This window comes from Paroedura picta, chromosome 16, assembly GCF_049243985.1.
Source record: "Paroedura picta isolate Pp20150507F chromosome 16, Ppicta_v3.0, whole genome shotgun sequence".
Taxonomy (NCBI): Eukaryota; Metazoa; Chordata; class Lepidosauria; order Squamata; family Gekkonidae; genus Paroedura; species Paroedura picta.
In genome coordinates this window covers 9,609,870-9,631,225 of record NC_135384.1, presented here as the reverse complement: position 1 = coordinate 9,631,225, position 21,356 = coordinate 9,609,870, and the positions used below count along the sequence as shown (strand labels likewise).

At 47.7% G+C, this 21,356-nt stretch overlaps 1 protein-coding gene across 4 annotated transcripts; it reads left to right on the top strand.

Moving 5' to 3' along the window:
- The first annotated feature begins 472 nt into the window (after window positions 1-472).
- On the top strand, window positions 473-18,402 carry GREP1 (glycine rich extracellular protein 1). Of its 4 annotated transcripts, none has more exons than XM_077314986.1 (19): window positions 473-620; window positions 3,604-3,660; window positions 4,118-4,171; window positions 4,796-4,840; window positions 6,120-6,167; window positions 6,438-6,467; window positions 6,934-6,978; window positions 7,392-7,424; window positions 8,250-8,297; window positions 8,946-9,011; window positions 10,423-10,485; window positions 10,759-10,827; window positions 12,119-12,202; window positions 13,631-13,708; window positions 15,424-15,477; window positions 16,264-16,326; window positions 16,434-16,517; window positions 16,906-16,959; window positions 17,975-18,402. In XM_077314986.1, exons 1-19 carry the CDS (start codon window positions 554-556, stop codon window positions 17,998-18,000), a joined length of 1,068 nt encoding a protein of 355 aa, XP_077171101.1. In that variant the 5' UTR covers window positions 473-553; the 3' UTR covers window positions 18,001-18,402. The 4 variants fall into 4 exon arrangements, with proteins under 4 accessions (XP_077171101.1, XP_077171103.1, XP_077171100.1 ...); XM_077314985.1 differs by having other exon boundaries at window positions 474-620; window positions 16,431-16,517; XM_077314988.1 differs by lacking the exon at window positions 13,631-13,708.
- The last annotated feature ends 2,954 nt before the right edge of the window (window positions 18,403-21,356 follow it).

The window sequence follows — 21,356 nt, the reverse complement described above, 5'->3', positions numbered from 1 at the left end:
AGCAGACCCGGTGTGCATGCAGGTGCCAGCTTTTCTGCGCATGTAACACAGACATGCTCCTTGCTTATCCTGCCAATAAAGTGGAGACAGTTCTCAGCCCCCCTGTTTCCCACCTGCCCGATAGGAACAACTGCCACCTTCCCCACCAAGTTGTTGGGCGAGCCAAAGCGCTAGAGACTGTAAAGCATTCTGCGGAATGTTTAATTTAGCAAATGCTCCATAACGAAGGGGGAAGCGCTGATAGCAGGGAGGGGGGGGGGTGCGTCGGGAGCACTGTGTATGCACACAGGGGTGCAAAGATGAGTCTGATAGTGTTGCCAGCCAACATGGTGGGGTTAACAGCCAGGTGTTGCTGTGTCTGTCCTGTCTGCCCCTCTTCTGGGGGGATCCACTGAGAGCCCATTGGGCAGAATGAAACAGGGGTGGCCTGCCCAGCCAATGAAGGGAGGAGGCAGGCAGGAGGCGGGGCGTGAGCAGGGAATAAAAGGAACAGCCCCCCCACCAAAGCCCCTTGTGGGGTCCTGAGAGTCAAAGAAGTTCCTGCAGCTTCGCCATGATGGGGTTGAGTCTCTGCATTTCACTCCTTCTCTTGTGCCTGGCCAAGGGGAGCCTGCAGGGTGGTAAGTCTGGGGAACAGAGTGTGTGTATGGGGGTGGGTGGGAAATTAGGCAAAGAAGCAAGAAGAGAGGCAGGGAGGAGAACGGAGTTAATGTCTTTGTCTCAGAGGGATGGTGCGCCTTTCCAGAAAGGAAAACCCTATCCGACTGGGACTTTTTAGGTTTTAAGAAAACGATTACAGAAGGGTTGTGAAGTTATGGACAAGGCAGAGAGAGAGAGAGAGAGAGCATAAACAGAGCATCTCTCTTGTAACAGTAGAAGTCGTGGGGCTATATCCAATGCAACTTATTGGCAGGAGGTTCAGCATAAATGAAGGCGGTTAAAGGTAGTTAAGCGCATAAGTGGGTGGGTTTCTCAGTTCTTGTCTATCTGTTAGCCATCACAAAGTGTCTGCTAAGTTCTTGAGGAGAAACACACAGATATACTCTGTCCCGGACAGGATCTGATCTGCCTCCAGCTAAGTCACATTGAAGACTACTGGCAGGGGCTCATGGGACTTGTAGTCCATGGATATCCGGAGAACCACAGTTCGACCACCCCTGGTTTATAGATTCTGAGAGTTAACATTCATAGAATCATAGAACCATAGAGTTGGAAGGGACCTCCTGAGTTATCTAGTCCTGCACTATGCAGGACACTCACAACCCTATCGCTCATCCACTGTAACTGGCCACCCCCTTGACCCTTCACAGAATCAGCCTTTCCATCAGATGGCTATCCAGCCTCTGTTTTAAAATTTCCAAAGATGGAGAACCCACCACCTCCCGAGGAAGCCTGTTCCACTGAGAAGCTGCTCTAACTGTCCGGAACTTCTTCCAGATGCTTAGACAGAATTTCTTTTGATTTAATTCCATCCCGTTGGTTCTGGTCCGTCCCTCCGGAGCAAGAGACAACAGCTCTGCTTCATCCTCTACATGGCAGCCTTTTAAACACTTGAAGATTATCTTTGGGCTCTGTTCTCATCTAGGGAAGCCGAATTTCTTCCTGCAGTTCGCTTTCAGGATGCCCCCTTCCCCTTCCCGAGGCTCAAATTAGTCGGTGGCGCATTCCACTAGCAAGGCAGGTGTCTTGATTTGTTTAATTCGTATCTCACCTTGCTTCCGGGATGATCAAGGTGGTCTCCACGGGATTCCTGGGAGGCCTCCCATACAATTCTTGATCAGAGCCGCACCTGCATCCATAGCAAGGTGGCTTCCAACTGGATCCTGAGCTGGACACCAAACTGTTATCAAGCATCAAACTGCCTTCTACTGAAGGCCAAGTAAGAGGGGGCCTCTGCCAGCACCCCAATTCGGCTAGCCAGTAATGGAAAGAGTAGGCTGGAATTGATGGATGGTTCGTCTGTTACAGGAAGGGAATGGTTAAGTTCTTATGAATGCAAGAATGAAAGGCCTGCGTTTGAATCCAAAACTAACATTATCAAGTAACCCTGACCTGTCTGATCTCGGAAGCTAAGCAGAGGCAGGCAATACCAAGACACCTCAGAAGCTGCCTTGCCTGGCTGCCAGACAATCCTCGGATCTCCTGACTAGACACGCCGTATGATATGTAAATAGTAGTTCATTAAAGCTCATTAGACTGGTATACTCTTCTGTGGGGCACCCCTCTGGTTTGAAGAGCAGGAGAATCTGTGTAGACCTGAGGTTTCAGGCGGAGAAAGCTCTTCTTGTTAGAAGGGGGACTAAAGGGACCAGAATTCGAATTCCCTACCTACCTTACAGGGTTGTTGTGAAGATAAAATGGCGGAGAGGAGAATGTCACCCTGAGCTTCTGGGTGTGGGGATTTTTAAAAAAGAGTTTTGAGGCTTTGCCTGCATCCCAGCCAAGTGTGGCCAAACTGTAGCTCTCCAGATGTCCATGGACTACAATTCCCATGAGCCCCAGGGGAGAGCCACAGTTTGGCCACTCCTGCTCTTGACATTTCCCTTCAACCTTCCTGGGCTTCTCACCTGACAGAACCTCTCAACGGGAGGAGAGCTGAGAAGTTCCTACACCCGGCGCTTGTGTCATATCTCTGGCACAAAGATGCCACATTCCTTCTGAGCCGCTGCCAGTCCCGAATACAAAAAACACCTCAGTGGCTTCATTTGGGGAGTGGGGGGTGGTGGATTGACGCCCCCCCCCTGCAAAGCCATCGAGGCAGGCAGACCGCCAGGGTCAGGTCTCCAAGCCAGGAGACAGGGTGGGGTCTTAAGGGACCCACAGGCCAGAATGTCTCCCCGCTGTTATTAAATAATCCCCTGGCATCAGGGGGACCCGGTCGTGAAAGGAGCTTTGTGGAAATCCTAGCTTGGTGGAAGTTTTCCACCAGATGCCAGAGAGTCACACGCTTGGCAAGCAGAACAACAAAAGGTTCTTGTGGCACCTTTGAACGTTCTCCAACTCTTTATTTGTGTAGCCTTCACCCTCAAAAGCTTGCCAGTAAATAGCATAAGTAGAGCAGAGCCGATGGGCAGTCTAAGAATCAATTATCTGTCGTGTGAGTTCTTGAAAAATAATACCAGCTGGAGGGGAAAGTGTCCTTTCTCCTGTTTCCTATCCACAGCAACCCAAGCAGAGTGACGGGCAAGAGACATCAGACTTTTTTGAGCTTGCGGGCACAAAATGGCTGTCACAAAATGGCTGCTGCGGGAGGTGGAGCCCACGACAAAATGGCTGCCCCAGCTTGCTTTCAGGCACACAATGATCGGCCTTGGGCTATGGTGGCAGCTGCTCCCAAAGCAACATAAAAAAAAAAAATCGGCACAGCCAATCAAAAAGCCAATCAGAAGCCTGGATGGGCAAAAGCCCCACCCACTTTCTAAAAACACTTGGTGGCAACTAGGAAGGGTGTTGTCAGGCACCCCCATTCACTGTGTGGGCTCCTCTGGGTTAGTGCTTTGGACCAGGATCTGGGAGACCTAAATCTGAATCCTTCGAGATCAGCAAAATTTCCAGGGGTCATGTATGTGACTCATTCCTCTTTTTGTTTTGGATACACTCCAGCTGTAAAGCCACAAGGAAATGGCCGAGGCGCCCCTTACTTCCCATCACTGATAAGGGGTAAGTATCTTTTGCTGTACACACTGGACATGAGCATTCGTATTGCATCTAGATCAGTGGGAAATCCTTTTCACTATCTCTCATTCAAGGCCTACTTTAACACCAATGAATGGGTAGTTTTAAAGCAGTGTAGATTTACATGGAATTAATTGGTTGTGTGCGTGCACACGATGGTGGGTTTGTATCTTTGGACGAGACAGCGGTAAACCAGGGCAGGTAGTTATGAATTTCCTGCATTCTGCAGGGGGTTGGACTAGATGACCCTGGGGTTCTCCGGATTAGAGGCCACCACTAATAACCCCATCACTGAGCTGGCTCTCAGCACCTTCCTATGTCACCAGCAAAAAAGCTGGTTGGGTCCCAGTCAGGGGGATTAGGCCCTCAGTCTGAACACCCATCTGACCCTTATTGATGCCAAGGGGATTTCAGCCTTTGTGTTCTATGTCCCACTCCTCAGGTGTAGGAGGTGTGCAGCCAGGAGCCGGATTAGGACCAGCTGGAGCCAAAGCAGGTACACAATACAAAAAATCTTTGCATGGTCTCTGCATTCCGGAGATAAACAACAGTTTTTAAAAAGCCATCTTTTTTTTGCGATTATTATGAAAAACTTAAAAAACGGATATACTTTCTGCCCCTTTATTTACAGCAGCTGTCTCAGTCTGTTAAAACTGCTCCAGAAATTGGCTTAAACTAGGATTCTGAAGCATCTCAAAGCAGGAGTGCTCCACGGATGTGGAGTGAACATGGAATTTGTCTTTCCATTAAGGCTTATACTTAGCCAAAGATCTTTATTTTCAGCCCCCTTCCTAATAATCCCTTTTACATATGGGTGGATGACTTACGGTGGCCCCATTGGGTTTTCAAGAAGAGAGACATTCAGAGGTGGTTTGTCACAGGCCTGCTCCACATAATAAACCTGGACTTCTGTAATGGTCTCCCATCCAAGTACTAGCCTGGGCTGACCCTGCTGGGCTTCTGAGATCTGAAAAGATCGGGCTAGCCTGGACTATCCAGGTTGGGGGTCCGTTCATCTATAGAATCTGGTAATAAAAGACTGTATTTTGTGATTTGCAGTGTAACTCATTCCAGAATTCAATTTCCTTCTCTCATGTCACTGTCTTCTTCATTGTTGCAGGCAAATATCCTGGTTATGGAACCCCAGGACTCTCCACAGGACAGAGTAAGTTTTCCACAAATGCTTCCACAAAACAGAATGAAATATATATATATATGGGGAAGGCTGAACTAAACAGAAATGCTTCAATTGGCCCCCTTAAAGACCTGAAAAAGTGGTCTAGCAGCAGGATGACGTGCTGTTCTTTTTAAAATTATCTGTTAGGTTTAAATTATTTGTTAGCTTTGTGTACATCTTCCCACGAACAGGGTCGGAGTGGTTCACAGCATAAAATCAAGCATCAATAAAACATCAGCATAAAATCAAGCATCAACAAAACATCAGCATAAAACCAAGCATCAATAAGACATCAGAATAAAATCAAGAATCAATAAAACATCAACATCAATAAAACGTCAGCATAAAACCAAGCATCAATAAGACATCAGCATAAAATCAAGCAACAATAAAACAGCATAAAATCAAGCATCAATAAAACATCAGTAAAACATCTATAAAACCATAAACAGTGCTGATGTTTTATAGACATAGGCTGAAAGAGGGATTGTGGTTCTAACTGCTACCACTCTGCTAAATGAAATAACACTGTACCACTTTAGAGGGCAGGCGGAGAACAACAGTTTTGAATCATTCTCCGCCTAAAGAACTCTCTAAAAACAGAAAACAAAGATCCACCGGGAGATGACTGGAGTAGGATCTTTCCCCATGCTAAAGTTACCAACCTCAGATGGGGGATGGAGTTTTCCTGGTATTACAGCTGATCTCCACACTGCCAAGGAAATACCAGCTTGGGACAGCAGACTCTGTGGTCTGCCATAGAATGATAACACTGTGAGGAATCTACCAAGTGAAAATTGACAACTCTACTCTGCTAGTTATTGGGGAGGGGGGATTTGCAGACAGGGTTGTTTCTTTTAATGGCCTCCCCTCACCTGCATACTGAAATGGTCCAAAAGCTTCAACCATCTCTTCCCGATTGCTTGTACAGACCAAGTCTCAAATGAACCTCCTGCAGAATGGTATTCCAGAAGGTGGATACTATCCTAGGGAAAGCATATGTACCTCTCAATCAAACCATCCTAGAAAGCGGCATATAAGAACCAATTCTTCTTCTTCTTCTTCTTCTTCTTCTTCTTCTTCTTCTTCTTCTTCTTCTTCTTCTTCTTCTTCTTCTTCTTCTTCTTCTTCTTCTTCTTCCTCTTCCTCTTCCTCTTCCTCTTCCTCTTCCTCTTCCTCTTCTTCTTCTTCTTCTGGGACATAATGGCTCTCTCACTGGTGCAACACCATCTCCAACTTTTAACCCTTCTTGTTTTCGATGTTTCAGGAGCTCAGAATGGATATGGGGCTGGGCCGAGCTTTGTCAGCAGACCAGGTAAGCACAGTCAGTGGTGTTTGTCTAGTATGTCCTTGAGAAAAACAAGAAACTCATGCTTTTGGATCAGGAGGGGAGACACTTATTACAGAATAAATCAGCAAGCTGAGTAAAACCTTCAGCAATTTAAGGTCTAGGTCCAGGAACCAGGATCATACAAGCAGTTTTCTTTTTACACTTGTGCAATGGGGGGTAGGTTGCAAATTCTGCACGGAGCCTGTTCATCCATTCTGAGCCTTTTCTCTTTGACACTTTCTTCCCCCGGCCCAGGCTATGGTGTCCCAGCTGGTTATGGACCAGGTATGATGACCGTTCTTCCTTTTTAAGTACGTATTTATAATCTTTCTACTGCTTCTCTCCCAGTGCAAGTAAGGTGAGTTGATACAGAGCTGCCAATCCTTAAAAGGAACATGTGCACCATTGGGCCATTCACAATTCTCTCAGATCTCCTTAGGGTAATAAAAAGTGGGGTACAAAACGAAGAGTTGGTTTTTATACCCCGCTTTTGACAACTGGAATAAGCCTCAAAGTGGCTTATTCCCTTCCTCTCCCCACAACAGGCATCCTGTAAGGTAGATATTGAGAGAGCTCTAACATGACCGTGACTAGGCCCAAGGTTACCCAGCTGGCTTAGCAGGAGTGGACAATCAAACCCAGCTCACCAGATTAGAATCTGCTGTTCTTAACCACTGTGCCAACTCTTCTCCTTCTCCTTTTCTTCTCCTCCTTCGATTCTGCTCTCGTTCATGACATATCTCTGTTCCAGGTTACCGAGGAGTTGGCTACCCCCGTGTTGGCCTCCCCCTAGGAGGTAAGTGCAGTGCAGTGCAAAACGTGCAGTGCAGTTTATCCCCACCCCCACCCCCACCCCCACCCCAACTCCCTATAACCCTTCTGGAGAGCTACAGTCTGGCTCTAGAGCCAAGAAGCAAAGCGTTGTGACACCCAACTTCCATGGCAAGGCGTCATTTTACTTTAATGGTATAGCCCTTTCGATGTTTTTGCTTAAAATACCCCGCATAAAACATAATACCTCCTCCTGACTCCCAGGGGCAAAATTACACAAAACCAGGTATAAATATGCAAAAGTCTGTGATTTGCATCATGTTATATGCCAGGCACGGAATTCAGATTTCCGTCTTGCAAAATCTTGGTCGAGTGCAAAGCCCCCCATCTCTCCACCTAACTTCCTGCCTGACTTGCTCTCTCCTTCCCTCTCCACAGGTCTTGGCGCCAGAGGCAAACCTCCCAAAACTGGTAAGGGGCTCTTTTCTGAGCGCTTGGAGACATCCAATCCTTTGCATTTTATTAGGGATGGAGTTGTGTGTTTGTGTGAAGCATTTCTGTGCTGACGCGGGACTCATCCTCCGGGGAATCTCTTTCAAAACCAAACCAAGTTTCTAGTCCATAGCCGACTGCTGTTTCTAACTTGCTCCTTTTTCTTAAAGCTCAAAGCACCTTTTAGAACAACCCCGGTGATCCTCATATAACAAAAGGAGTCAGCAAGAAACAGAACTAACGGGGGAATACAGCAGCGGTAGATACTGCAGTATATACAAAACTGACTGAAGCGGATTTCAGTCCGGGACAAAGGCAGACAAGCAGTTAAATGAGAACCAACACATTATTGTTGTTGTTGTTGTTTTTATTGTTATTATTATGGTTATTTTAGAAAACTTTCAAAATTACCAGGGAGGGAGACCCACAATCCTTCATATGTCCTGGCTGCAACCAGAGGCCTGGGGAAAAAGTGCTGTTTTACTGGCCCTGCAGGGCTTTGTGAGCCATATACGCAATATTCAGTGCCTACTTTTGACCCACAAGTGATTTTTCAATAATGCACATGGCGATGGGGAGCCAAGGGAGAAGAAAGGGCATGGCATGGAACCGCAAGGACCATCTGCTGCATGACAGATCTGGAATTTGGAACCCACCCTTGTCAGCTGTGCTTGTGACAAGAGCTGGCCCCTCCTGACCTCCTCTCCTCTCCCCCATGCAGGCTCTTTCCTCTGACCATGCTCTGGGCACTCTAGATCACCCACAACCTGAACTGGCTTCTTCTTCTCTCTTTTTTCTCTGCAGGTTACGGGGCAGGGCCCAGTGCCTACCCAGGAGCCGGTGCCCCACAAGGTAAGGGTGGAAGGGGGAGCTGGCCGATCCCGAGAGATCTAGTGAAGCTAAGCAGGGCTGATCCTTGGCTAGTACCTGGATGGGAGACCTCCAAGGTGGTAGTTCCTCTAAGGAACACTAGGGGCAGGCAATGGCAAATCACCTCTGAACGTCCCTTGCTCAGCTGCCAGACAATATTCAGGCCTCCTGGCTACGCTACACACAGGCCATACAATGAATAAATAGATGGGGATTGGGTGGCTGGGATCTTTCCTTCTGGGAATCTCTCCTAAGAGAGGCTTTGGAGGAGTTCAGCCTACATTTTACCCCATCCTCTGACAGGATCTCTTGATGCCACCGGTTCAGGGCAGGATCCTTACTGGCTGAGGGAAGCCCTCTCTGCTTAGTGGTTGTTCCTTCCTGCTTCCTTGAGAAGTTTGAGGAGACTCCAGATTTGAGGAGAATCCCTCTGGTACTCCATAGAGGTCGCCCTTCCAAGTGTCGGCCAGGGCCGACCCTGCTTAACTCCCGAGATCTGATGGGATCGGTATCACCCGTGCCGTCCAGCTTGGGTAGGCTGTGGGAATGAACCTCCTCCTGACTCCCAGGAACTTTTCCTCAGTTCTCTTTTTGTTCTCCTCTCCCCTTCCCCATTGCCTTGTTCAAAAGCCTATCCAGGTGGAGCTGGAGCAGGAGGTTACGTGAGCAACGGACTCCAGAACGGCTACGGCAACGGTAAGAGGAGCGAGAAGGACTTCCCTTTAGACAGGTCCATGGGTCTACATTACAGCAAGCCTCTCCCGGTCCCTCCTCTCACCCACCGCCCCTTTGCCCGGTTTGGGGAGATTTCCGCCCAAGTTAGATTTGTGTTGGTAGAGTGATTAACACAGCAATGGGTACCCGACCTGATTGAAGAGTCAGTGAAGGTTTATATAGGAATTAACATACTTGATAGTGCAGAGGAGAGACAGAGAGGGGTTCCTAACTACATCCCTAGCTGAAAGAGAAGGTAAGACTGAGTGTAGTAGTTCTGAGAAGAAGGGGGAAATTGCCCCTAAGAGTCACAATCTGGAGACAGATTGTTGATCTGAAGCAACAGCACAGAGTTCAAGTCCAAGGGCACCCTTAAGACTAGCAAAGTTCAATGCAAGGGAATAGATTATACTGTGACATAATGAAGAGCAGAATGTTTGTCCGTTTATTTATTAGACTTTTATTCTGGCACAACCAGCTCGTGGCGGCTCGCATCCATAACATCCGTACACTCTGTAAAATAATTCCAAATACAACTGTTCCAATAAAACATCTATTTACAATAATGTAATATAATTTGGACTAGTAGATTGCTATGTCCTGAGCTGGCTTTGATTTATATACCACTCTGAGCCAGCTTGCAATAATAGTAATGTATTTTTCTGGTCTGGGGACAGTGGAGGTAATGCTCCATGGCCACTTGCCCCCCTTCAAAGAAGAACATGCGGTAAAGATGTACCTGTGTTTGAGAGGATGGAGTGTAAGGGCAGGGGCTCAGTTAATTATACTCTGCAGAAACCAAAAGGGAACGAAAGCTGAGCTGTAAAACAAAATAAAATTTTAACAATTATCTATTCAAGTACACCAATATTAGGTTAAAAACAAAGTAAAAACTCTATTTAAAAATTATACAGATCTAACTGGACATGAACAGACCCTTCCCCTGAAGCCCATCGATCTTCCTGAATTGTGTTTCCCAGGGGAACAGGGGAGCCTCAGGAGTAGCACAAGGGGGTGAATCAGAGGCCCAAAGCAGGAAAGATTGGCCGAAATCACATCCCACACCACCCTCCATAAACAGGGAATTTAATCAGTATTCAATCTGGTACGATGCTTCCAAAACTTGCCCAGGTGAAAGCGCCCCGGATCTGCAGCTAGTCCCTTTTTTACAGGCAAAGATGCTATTCATGCAGCCAGGAATCATCATTGTGCATTATTGCTGCAATAAAGAGAGAAATCCACAAGGGGGAGCTGTTGGCCAACATATTGAGAACCCAGCCGGTCAGGGATTTTCTCTGCATTCCCTCTGCAGAAGATTTGACCCTGTGGGATTCAGTGTCCAGCTGGACCATAAGAAAAGCCTCAAGGTCTGTTGTTTGTTTCTTCCCCACAGGGTATGGAGCTGGAGGCAACGGGTATCCTAGCGCTGGGCTTCAGCCAGGTGTATACGGGAACGGTAACTTGCTTGCTTCTGTTTGTTGCTTATCCAAGAAAGTTAGGCAAAGCATAGGGTGGCCAGGTCTAACCTGAGAAATTTCTGGATTTGAGAGAGCTGTCTCCAGAGGGTTGGATTTTTTGGGGAGAGGGGGGAGGGCTCAGTAGGCCTAGAGGCAGATTTCTGGTACTGTCAATTTCTCCAGGGGAGGTGTTATCTGTAGTATTGAAGATACTTAAGCCTCTCTAGGTCTCCTGTGGAAAAGCTGCATTTTTTATTGTATCCCATCTACAGGTGCCCAAGATGTATACGGTGGTCAGTTAGGAGGCCCTGCTGGAGATCCCAGCGCTGCCAAATATGGAGGTATTTTCCTTCCTTCATCTTTAGGAAAATATTGACCTGCCATAGAGTTTGTGTGTGACTTACTGATAAAGTTTTCTGAGGTTTTTAAAGGAGCCGACTTGCAAAGGGCTTGTTTTATCTGGCTCTGGTGTGTGGGGGATATCAATGGCATCATTTAGAAAACCTCAAGGAGGTGGGGGGGGGGGAGAAATCAACCAGGTTGTCTGACCAACAATTTCTCTTGCAAGCTCATCTACTGAGCTATCTGTTCTGACTCCACCCCCTTCCAAAGAATCCCAGGACTGAGAATTGCTAGGAAAGAACTAGAGATAGGTTCAGATTTCTCAGCATTCATATTTTGACCCCAAATCCCCTGTTTTGCTTGGGCTCCACCCTTGTGCCAATCCAGCTTGTAGTTCTTTATGTTGCTACCGTTTCCCATTGCTTTGCATCCCAATTCCCCTGCAAAACATATTAATTTTTCAACATCACCTGTGTGTCAATAATGCAGCAGGCTATATATATAACATATAATGTAAAGTGCAGACCTATTATACTTGCTGGAGGGGTAATTCCCTCCTCCCAGACACAATTTCAGCCCAGGCCCAACGTAATTCCGCTGGGCTGATTCCTGGCTTGGGCCTTTGCTGCCAGGCCCTGTGTGGCCTCCCAGTCTCTCCTGCAACCAATCCAGGGCCTGCCTCGCCCCCTAGGGATGCTTCACGGTAAACGGTAATGACTGGGGAAGGCACTGGCAAACCACCCTGTACTGAGTCTACCATGAAAACGCTAGAGGGCGTCACCCCAAGGGTCAGACATGACTCGGTGCTTGCCCAGGGGATACCTTTACCTTTACCTCTAAATTTCAGCAGAGCCCCAATCCATGGATTTAGATATCTACAGATAAAGGGTACACATGTATATATCTATATCTGTATCTAGAGAGAGAGAGAGAGAGGGAAATACACATTATACTTTAATAAGCCATCTAAACATTTTCCAAAGTACAAACTCACCCTGAACATATCTAAACAATCAATAGCAAAAAGCAAAGAATGGAAACTAAGAATGTGCATTCAGCTAATCCATGGCAAAAAATATTCTTTCAACAGGATATAGATATTCTTTCAGCTGGATATAGATTGAACCTTTTGAAAGTGGTCCTAGAGGGGGCTTGGGACCCCACAAACGGGGTTCTGCAGCCCAGCTGAGGGTCTCGATCCAGAGGTTGAATCCAGAGGTCGAGTATCCAGAGGGGATCCTCTCCTTTCCCTGCTCACCCCTCTTGTTCTCATTCTCATTTCTGTCATAGGGGCAGGACAGCTCCCATACAACGGCCAACCGCAGCAGCCAGAGACGACCGGCCTGGGGGGAGACTATGGAAACGGGAGATACGGTAAGCTGAAGAGGAGAGGGCTTTGGCCAAGGCTAGTTGCCTTCTGCCCAAGTACAAAATGAGAGAATTCATCCTCAGGTCCTGAACTGAGCATCCCAATGACCTGGTAGATTCCAGTGGGTAGCCGTGTTGGTTTGCAGCAGCGGAACAAAGTTTGGGTCCAGCAGTACCTCTAACGCTAGCCAAGTGTGATTCAAGGTATAGGTTTTGTGTGCAAGCAGACTTTGTCGGTCTTAAAAGGTGCAACCGGACTCCACCTTTGTTTCGATTACGTGCATTTCCTTTCTCCTTTAATAACCCAATATTTCTCAAGGAAGAGGGTTTTTTTTAAAGTTGCACGGTGTGGGATGAACGTGAGCGCCTAGCGAAATAACCGATGCTGAAAGGGGCAAGGGAACTGTGTTAATGCATAGGGGAAAGATAGAAAGGGACACGTGTGTTAATGGTAATAAACAAAGAAAAGGGGAATACAGTTTTTTCCAGACTCCTATGGGTAGCTATGGTTAAGGAGATGCCAGATTCCATTGGGAGGCAGGTGCAAGCAGGGGCTCATGGGAATTGTAGTCCATGGACATCTGGAGAGCCACCGTTTGGCCACCCCTGGTACAGACGGTGCTGTGATCAGGGACTGGACTTTGATGCGGCCTGAACAGGTCGAAGTCCTCCAGCCTGGCAACCAAGAAGCAGAACCAGTTATGCAAATGAGGTTATGCTAATTTACTTAATTTGCATAGAAGGTCACAGGATCCGGGTTCTCTCCCAGCAGGATTTTTATTTCTCCACCCCCCCTTGAGGATCCAGGGTTATAATTCATGTTTTTAACAAACAGTTGCTTAGTACAAGAAGGGGAGGGAGAGCTAAAAGCAGATGGAAAAGATGCAGAGTTGTGGGGAGGAGGGTAATCCTGGAGCAGCCCATGGAGAGGATCCGTGGGCTTGGGGAACGTCAACCCTCCATCCCAAGGAGAGAGCTGGAGCTGTTTTTTTGTACCCCACTTTTCACTGCCCGAAGAGGTCCCAAAGCAGCTTACGAACACCTTAATTTTCATGCATCTCAGAGGGGCTTACAATCGCCTTCCCTTTCCCTCCCCACAACACACACCCTGTGAGGTAGGTGGGGCTGTGAGAGCCCTGAGAGAACTGGGAACGGCCCAAGGTCACCCATCTGACTGCATGTGGAGGAGGAGCAGAGAATAAAACCCGGTTCTCCAGATTAGAGACTGTTGCTCTTTATCGTGACACCACACTAGCACTCAAAACTCTGTGGATTCTACTGCTCCCAGTTGGATTTAGCCTCATCCAAAAATATCTTGTTTACTTTGACTCTTGAGAGGAGGGAGAGATTTGGTGGGGGGGGGGGGGTTGGGGAGAGGGCCTTATAATAATACCCCCTTGCCCTCCCTGCTCCTCTTCCTCTCATGCCTTCCAGGAGCTCCTCAGAGCCCCTATGGAGGCCAAGCCGGAGGGCCTGGCGGAATCAGCGTAGACCCAGCCGCCATCAAATACGGTAGGTAAAAGAGAGGAAACAGGGCATTGCTTTAATCACTTTGGTGTAAATGGGGACCCGAAGCTGTTTATCATTAGCCTTGGAAGGTAAGTTAAGCGGAGAAAGAGAGTGATGAACCCAGGGTCACCCATCGAGATTTCATGGCAGAGGGAAAAGTGGAACTTAGGTCTCCCCAATCCTGCTCGAACTACTATATCCTCCTGGGTGGAGTCACGGCACATCCCTTTGCTCACCCCTTTGCTCATGGCAAATGGAGTCTCACAGAGGACCAAATTCAGAACACGTGGGGCAGCTGGATGCCTTCCTTGATGCCTGGATCCAGCTCAGCTGAGAACAGAACGATGATGATGGATTGATTACCCACCATCTCTCTAGCACAGCCTTTCTCAACTTTTTTTTTACCACTGAAAAACCCATCAAACCTCCTTCAGACTTTGAGAGACCCCAGAAGTGGTTTGATTATGTGAAGCAGAGTGTGTGTACACAGCTTCTGATTTCTATAGAGAGCTGCTGAAGTCACAAGAGCAGGCCAGCGTGGTATGGTGGTTAAGAGCAGAGGACTTTAATCGGGAGAACTGGGTTTGATTCCCCACTCCTCCACATGCAGCCAGCCAGGTCTCTTTGGGCTAGTCACAGTTCTCTCAGAGCTGTTCTGGCAGAGCAGTTCTCTTAGAGCTCTCTTGGCCCCACCTACCTCACAGGGTGTCTGTTGTGGAGAGAGGAAAGGGAAGGTGTTTGGAAGCTACTTTGGGGCTCCTTCAGGTAATGAAAAGCAGGGTGTTTAAAAAAAAACAGCTCTCTTGGTTCTGTTAATAGCACCCCTGCTTTGATGTCACATAAAAGAATGAGGGCCCTTTGACTAAATGTTTATATACAACTGAGAATCCTGGAAGGATAACCCTGGATTAATTTCTGTTATACAGTTTACACCCCAATAAGGCAAATGGGAGAACGAGACCGTAGCCCTCGGAAAGGGCAGGGAACCCCTGGTTTACTCCCCTCTTCAATGTGATCGTAAATTTTAGAGGGGTCTTTGAACCTTCCTGGGTGATTTGGGGTAGTAGAAAGACCCATAGAGCAGGGGTAGTCAAACTGCGGCCCTCCAGATGTCCATGGACTACAATTCCCATGAGCCCCTGGGGCTCATGGGAATTGTAGTTCATGGACATCTGGAGGGCCGCAGTTTGACTACCCCTGGAATAGAGAATAGCTCAAGGCCATTCACTAGGAGCGTGTCAATGAAACAAAACTGGAATTCTCCCGGCATAGTGTCATCTCAGGATACCCTGAGATGCCAGAGACAGTCATAACCCTGGATTCTCCTGGGTGTGTGAAAACACTTTGTGGGCCAGCAAAAACAGCTAAATGCCTGCCAACAAAAGCAATCCAATGGCCACCGGAAGGTGCCAGAGAGTATCTTGGAGCAATTCCGAATTCCACCCGCACAGCAGTAGGAGAGACCGCTCTGTGCCTGTTGGATTTTGGCCTCTTGTGCAGCTATTCTAAATCCCAATGTCAAAGAAACAAAATGGCGGTCTGAACAGAGAGTGGGATGCACAGCCGGAAGGGGACTGTTTGGGACAGTAGCGAGAGGCCCCCTATGGAAAGCAAGTCTGAGCTTGTGGGTGGTGGATGGGGAACTCCCTCTAAGGTCATGCTTTCATACACACCATCACTTCTCTACCAGAGAAGAGCTAACCACTTCCTTCCCACAGGAGAACCCAGACAGCTTCCCTATGGCGTCCAGCCTGCCGGCCTGGGTGCTGAAGGTAAGCCAGAACCATAGGAACCAACTCTTCGTATAAGAACCAACTCTTCTTCTCTCAATCTCCACATCGTTCCTCTAGATCAAGGGTGGCCACACTGTGGCTCTCCAGATGTCCGTGGACCACAATTCCCATGAGCCCCTGGCAGGGGGCTCATGGGAACTATAGTCCACGGACATCTGGGGAGCCACAGTTTGGCCACTCCTGTTTGGCCACCCCTGCTCTAGGTCATCTTTGAGTGGACCTCCTGCCTGTCTTCCTGTCCAAGCAGATCATGGCAAGTCAGTATCTTCTAGTCTCGTCAATTTCGCCTTGGCCTAGATGGGATGGGCACCCATGAAATTGATTAGCCAAGACACTGAAAAGCCACAATCCTTTGGGCTAGTCAATTTCACCTCAGGAGAGGTGGGTTGGGCAGCCCTTTAAGAGTGAAATTGACTAGACCAGAAGAGAGCAGGCCTGGCAAACAACTTCCTGCAGTCTGTCAATTTCCTTCCTTAAACCTGAGAACAATCTGACCCCGCCCCCCCTTTATTCCAATCTGTGATGACATTGACGAGGCCAGAAGGCTGGCTTGACAGGAATTCTGAGATTTAACCGATGTGGTTGCCAACAAGACCAAAGAGAGTCTTTCTGGATGCTTTTAAAGTCCAAGAGAAGCTTCTGAGTCCTCCTAAATTGGGAAGAATACCATGAATGGTGGGCTTGGTGGGGTTGTGGGTTTTTTGGGGATGGGGGGGGATTAATTATATTCCTTCCTTCTCATTTCTTGGCTTCTTCTCTATGCAGGCAATGGGAATGGCCTGGGGTATATGAATGGGGGAGATTCCCAAACAAACGGTTTGGGAGCAGGTAAGACTGAGGGCATAGAAAAGTGTCCAGGGGGTGCCTCTTGGCATGACTGGGGCTGACGGGCTGCCTGAGCTGTGCTCAGCTGGGACTCTTGCTCTGTCCAGCAGGTGCATATGATCCCCTGGCAGCGGGTCAAGCGCCAGGAGGGTACGGCACATCGCTGGGCCCTGGACAAGCCTTGGGTGGATATGGTAGGTGGCACCAGATTCGTTTGCGGGAGTGGGGGAGAGGAGAGGTGACTGGCATGACGTGTGTGACACCGTTGCCTCTGATATGCTTCACTGTAGCGTTTAGAAGCAAGGAGAGCCTGTAGTCTCACAAACTGGCCATGCGGTCTTCACCACCCCACTGGGATTTTTCTAAATGGTGTCCCTAGACAATCTCTCTTTTGGGAAGCAGGAGATGAGGAGCACGAGGGCTGGCGAAGGAGCAGGACCCAAAGGGTGAATCTTGGGGTGAATTTCTTGTTTTGATCCAATGGGACACAGTCCTGTAGAACCCCCAAAAAATGAGGACCAGAAACAGCCATAGACTGTTTTAGAGTTTGCTTCACCCGTCTTCTTTTCTCCTTCGCACTAGGAAGGAAAGAATCAAAGTACGGAATGAATGGGTTTCTGGGGAACGGATACAGAGGTAAGGAGTGTGTGAAGGGACTCCTCTGTCCTCCGCAATCATGGCTGTTGTCCCCATCAGCCGAAACCTCTTCTAGCCGCTCCTGTCTTGTACCACAGAATAATCAGTGGCTACATTTTCACCAAGTTTCAAATGACAGTGATTAATTACTGTCCCCCCTCCCCCCTTTGCAGTTTCTTCAAGGAACTCAGGGCATCTATCCTAACACTTCTCAAATTTTATTCCCATGGTGACCCACTGTGAGGTTACACTTGAGAGAGTCCCTGGCCCAAGGTCTTTCTGCGACCTTCATGGCTGAGTGGAGAATTTAGGCCTGGATCTCTCTGGTCCTAGTCTGATACAGCCTAGCCTCTAGCCTCTTCCTGGGGAAACCTGGGAATTGTGGTTCTATGAGGAAACAAAGAAACTCAGAGGCCTGAGCACCTTCACAGAGCAGCAGTTCCCAGGATTCTTGAGGGAAGCTGTGACAGCTGTTTATTTATTTATAATATATGGCGCATGCGTAGTGTAGCTAGGAAATCCGAGGATTGTCTGGCAAGGGACGTTCGGCGATAGATTGTCATTGCCTGCCTCCATATCATGACCCCTGGTGTTCCTTTGGGGGGGCTGCCATCCAAAGAGGTCTCCCACCCAAATTCTAGCCAGGGTTGGGATCCGGCCTTGCCTGGGCTACGGCTACTGTCACAGCTGCGTTGGTTCTATGGTACTTTAAATTTGGTATAGGTTTGGTGTCTATTATACATAAGCCTTTGGCTCCAACCGGAGAAACTAAGGCCTTTCCGGTCAAGGAGGACAAAACCCACATTGGTTTCAGGGCATGCATAGCAAGATGTTTTTAGTGCAGTCCTAGGCCTAGTCTGCACACGTAGGATAATGCACTTTCAATGTGCTTTGGCAGCTGGATTTTCCAGTGCAGAACAGGAAAATCTACTTCTAAAGTGCATTGAAAGTGCATTATCTATTGTATGCAGACTAGGCCCTAATCTCCCCGCTTTCCCCCCTTTCTTTTCCCAAGGACGCTGCCCTTCTGGAAAGTGCTGAGGGGAGGGGGTTACGCACTCCGTGGGACTCCGGCAACCTGATTCAAGCATCCCAGCAGCCTTTGGTGCTAACGCCGATGACAACTGACACAACCATGTCTCCCAGCATAAATTATCGCCTTTTTCCCGTTTCCTACTGTGTTTTTACGTGTAGAAGTCTTTAATTTTTGAACGCCGTTTTTGCAAAGTCATGCTTTGATCTGGACCTTTTTTTTTTTTTTTTTTTTGCCGGCATGTCAGAGACAGGCATTGAGACGAAGAGGGAAGGGGGTGTCTGTAGGTCACGCCCTTTGGGAAGAAAAGGGATTCCAGCTTATGCTAGAGGGTCTGAACTTGGTGTGTATCTGGATGCCCAGGCAAGAGTGTCTTTTCAGTTGCAAAAAAATAAAATCCGCGAATCTTGTTGTGCGATGTCTTTGTTATCCTCAGCAAGGGGTTTATTGGGGCTTATTGGGGTTTATTGAGGCATTCCATGGTGGTTGTTTTTGTTTGTTTTGAACAGCCCTTCAAAAATCTTTCCCCGTTGGAACATTCTGCCCAGGGATGTCACTGAATTAAAGCTTTAAGAAGTCGTGTGAGAGAGCGAGAATGATCAAATATATCTGGGGGGGGGGGACAGTTTACAAAAATATGCATTTTGTGTAAAATCAGGGTAGTTGAAGGAGTACCCAGCTGCAAAGGTGGGAAAGCCATCTTGCACTCTGGACACGAGCTAGGCTTTGTTGGCAGTTAGTGATATCAGAGCTCTCTCAGCCCCACATAACTCACAAGGTGCTTGTTGTGGGGAGAGGAAGGGAAGGGAATTGTAAGTCACTTTGAGACTCCTTCTGGTAGAGAAAAGTGAGGTAGATAAACCAACTCCTCTTCTTCTCACTGCAAGACAGGGCCAAGGGTCTTTGGCCTGGTGGCTCTCAGACACCTCTCCCAGCAACAACAGGAGGGAAGCACCACAGGCCTCCTGTGATGTTTATGACACTGTTTATTCCCTCACAAAAGGCCATGACACCTAGGAAGCTGTGGCAGAGTCCTCCTGTCAGCAGTGTGCGTGTGGACTTCCCTAGCCAATGACACAATGGGAGTGAGACTGAGGTAACCTTGGTTGAGAAAGCCTGGTTTAAGGAATTTGAGACCAGCAGATGGGGTACCATTCATATGCTTCCAACACCTAGTTCTACAGTTCTTTATCCGTATTGTTGGTTGTCCTGTAGAGGGGAACTCTTGCCGCAGCACTCTGGTTGGGAATCTCTACCTTAGAGTCTCTGGGCCGATGCCACCTTATGCTGCATTGGGGCATCTAACCTATGTTGGAAACCTGTGAAGGACAGTGGCTCTCCAAGGTCTCAGATGGAGAACTTTTTCTTACGTGTGTCGCATGAGAACCTTTTTATAGCAAGAGACACCAAGGGCTGAATCTGCACTCTTCCACGTGCCAAGTGTGTGCTCGGCTGTAATGAGATAACACGCTCTCGCATCCAATTAGGGAATCTGGATTAATTCGTTCTATAAGAATTGCTCTTTAGACGATTTAATCCCAGATATCCCTTGGATCTATCTGACTAAGGTTATTCTGACCCTTGATTTTGACAATGCGAATGAATGGTGAATTCTGTTCTTGGAGCTCTTACAAGCAAACCAGGCAGAAAGCCTACAGGGAGTTAATTACCTTTTACTGGAGAAGTAAATCATTTTCTTTATTAGACAGGATGTTAGGAAGGAAAAACATGTGAAAAGCAACCCTGCAGTAACTGCAAAAATTTCTCAGCCATATTTGAATAAGTAAAATATAAAGTAAAACCAGATTTCAGATGCAAAAAAAGAAATCTCATCAGTTATCTCATCAGTGGAGTTCCATCTACAGAAATCTGATTTCACATCACTGTGTGCAAAAAGAGCAATTTTATCTTATGCTAAATCTATCAAATGTAAGATTCTCATCATCAAGAGAAATTATTGGTTCTTATCTACTGATGAGATAATCAAACAGGTGCATCCAAAAATCCTTCTGGTATGTGCTTATAATCTTTTGCAAGCACGATTTGACACCCAAGCTAAATTAAAAAGCAATAAGTGTGTAACTTTTAATTAACTGTTAGGGGGGAGTGAAAAACAGAATGCAGTCAGATTGGCCAACTGTTGAACCTGATGTGAACTCACCACTACATGAAAACATGCAGAAATTGCCAGGACACGCTGCTTCTGAGCTACATTCCCTTATCAAAAGACACAGCTAAATGAAAGTCAAGAATAGGTTATATAAAAAGGATTGGGGGGTGACCAAGTGAAGTGCTCTTGAAAAAAAGAACTTTTAAGTCAACGGTGACCAACCAGAAGCCTGCAGGAAGGCCAGGGTGGTGTAGTGGTTAAGAGCTGTGGCTTCCAATCGGGAGAGCCAGGTTAGATTCCCCACTCCTCCACATGCAGCCAGCTGGGTGGCTTTGGGCTTACCACAGCCCTGATAAAGCTGTTCTGACCGAGCAGTAATATCAGGGTTCTCTCAGCCCCATGTAACTCACAAGGTGCTTGTTGTGGGGAGAGGAAGGGAAGGGAATTGTAAGTCACTTTGAGACTCCTGGTAAAGTGAGGTAGATAAACCAACTCCTCTTCTTCTCACTGCAAGTAAGGGCCAAGGGTTTTGGCCTGGTGGCTCTCAGACACCTCTCCCAGCAACAACAGGAGGGAAGCACCACAGGCCTCCTGTGATGTTTATGACACTGTTTATTCCCTCACAAAAGGCCATGACACCTAGGAGGCTGTGGCAGAGTCCTCCAGTCAGCAGTGTGCATGTGGACTTCCCCAGCCAATGACACAATGGGAGTGAGACTGAGGTAACCCTGGTTGAGAAAGCCTGGTTTAAGGAATTTGAGACCAGCAGGTGGTACTATTCATATGCTTCCAACACCTAGTTCTACAGTACTTTATCCGTATTGTTGGTTGTCCTGTAGAGGGGAACTCTTGCCGCAGCACTCTGGTTGGGAATCTCTGCCGTAGAGTCTCTGGGCCGATGCCAAAGTTGGATGGCTAAGGGAAAACAAGCTGAAATGCAGTGCTAACTGGATCGAGGTGATGTTGATTGGAAAGGCCAAGGACTTAAAGGACACAGGACTCCCCACTTTTGATGGAGCCAGACTGTCTTGCTGGCTTGGTTGAGAGCCTAGGGATAATTCTGCATCTCGCTTTCTTGCTGGAGAAGCAAGATGATGCAGCTGCCACCTCCACATCTTAGAACCTGGCCATACGGATCCATGCTATGGCTACTTCAGGGCCAGATCCTGTAATGCCCTTGGCATGGGTCTGCCCTTAAAAACAACATTGAAATTCCAGTGGGCAGAGAACCTAGCAGCCCAGCCACTATGGGGT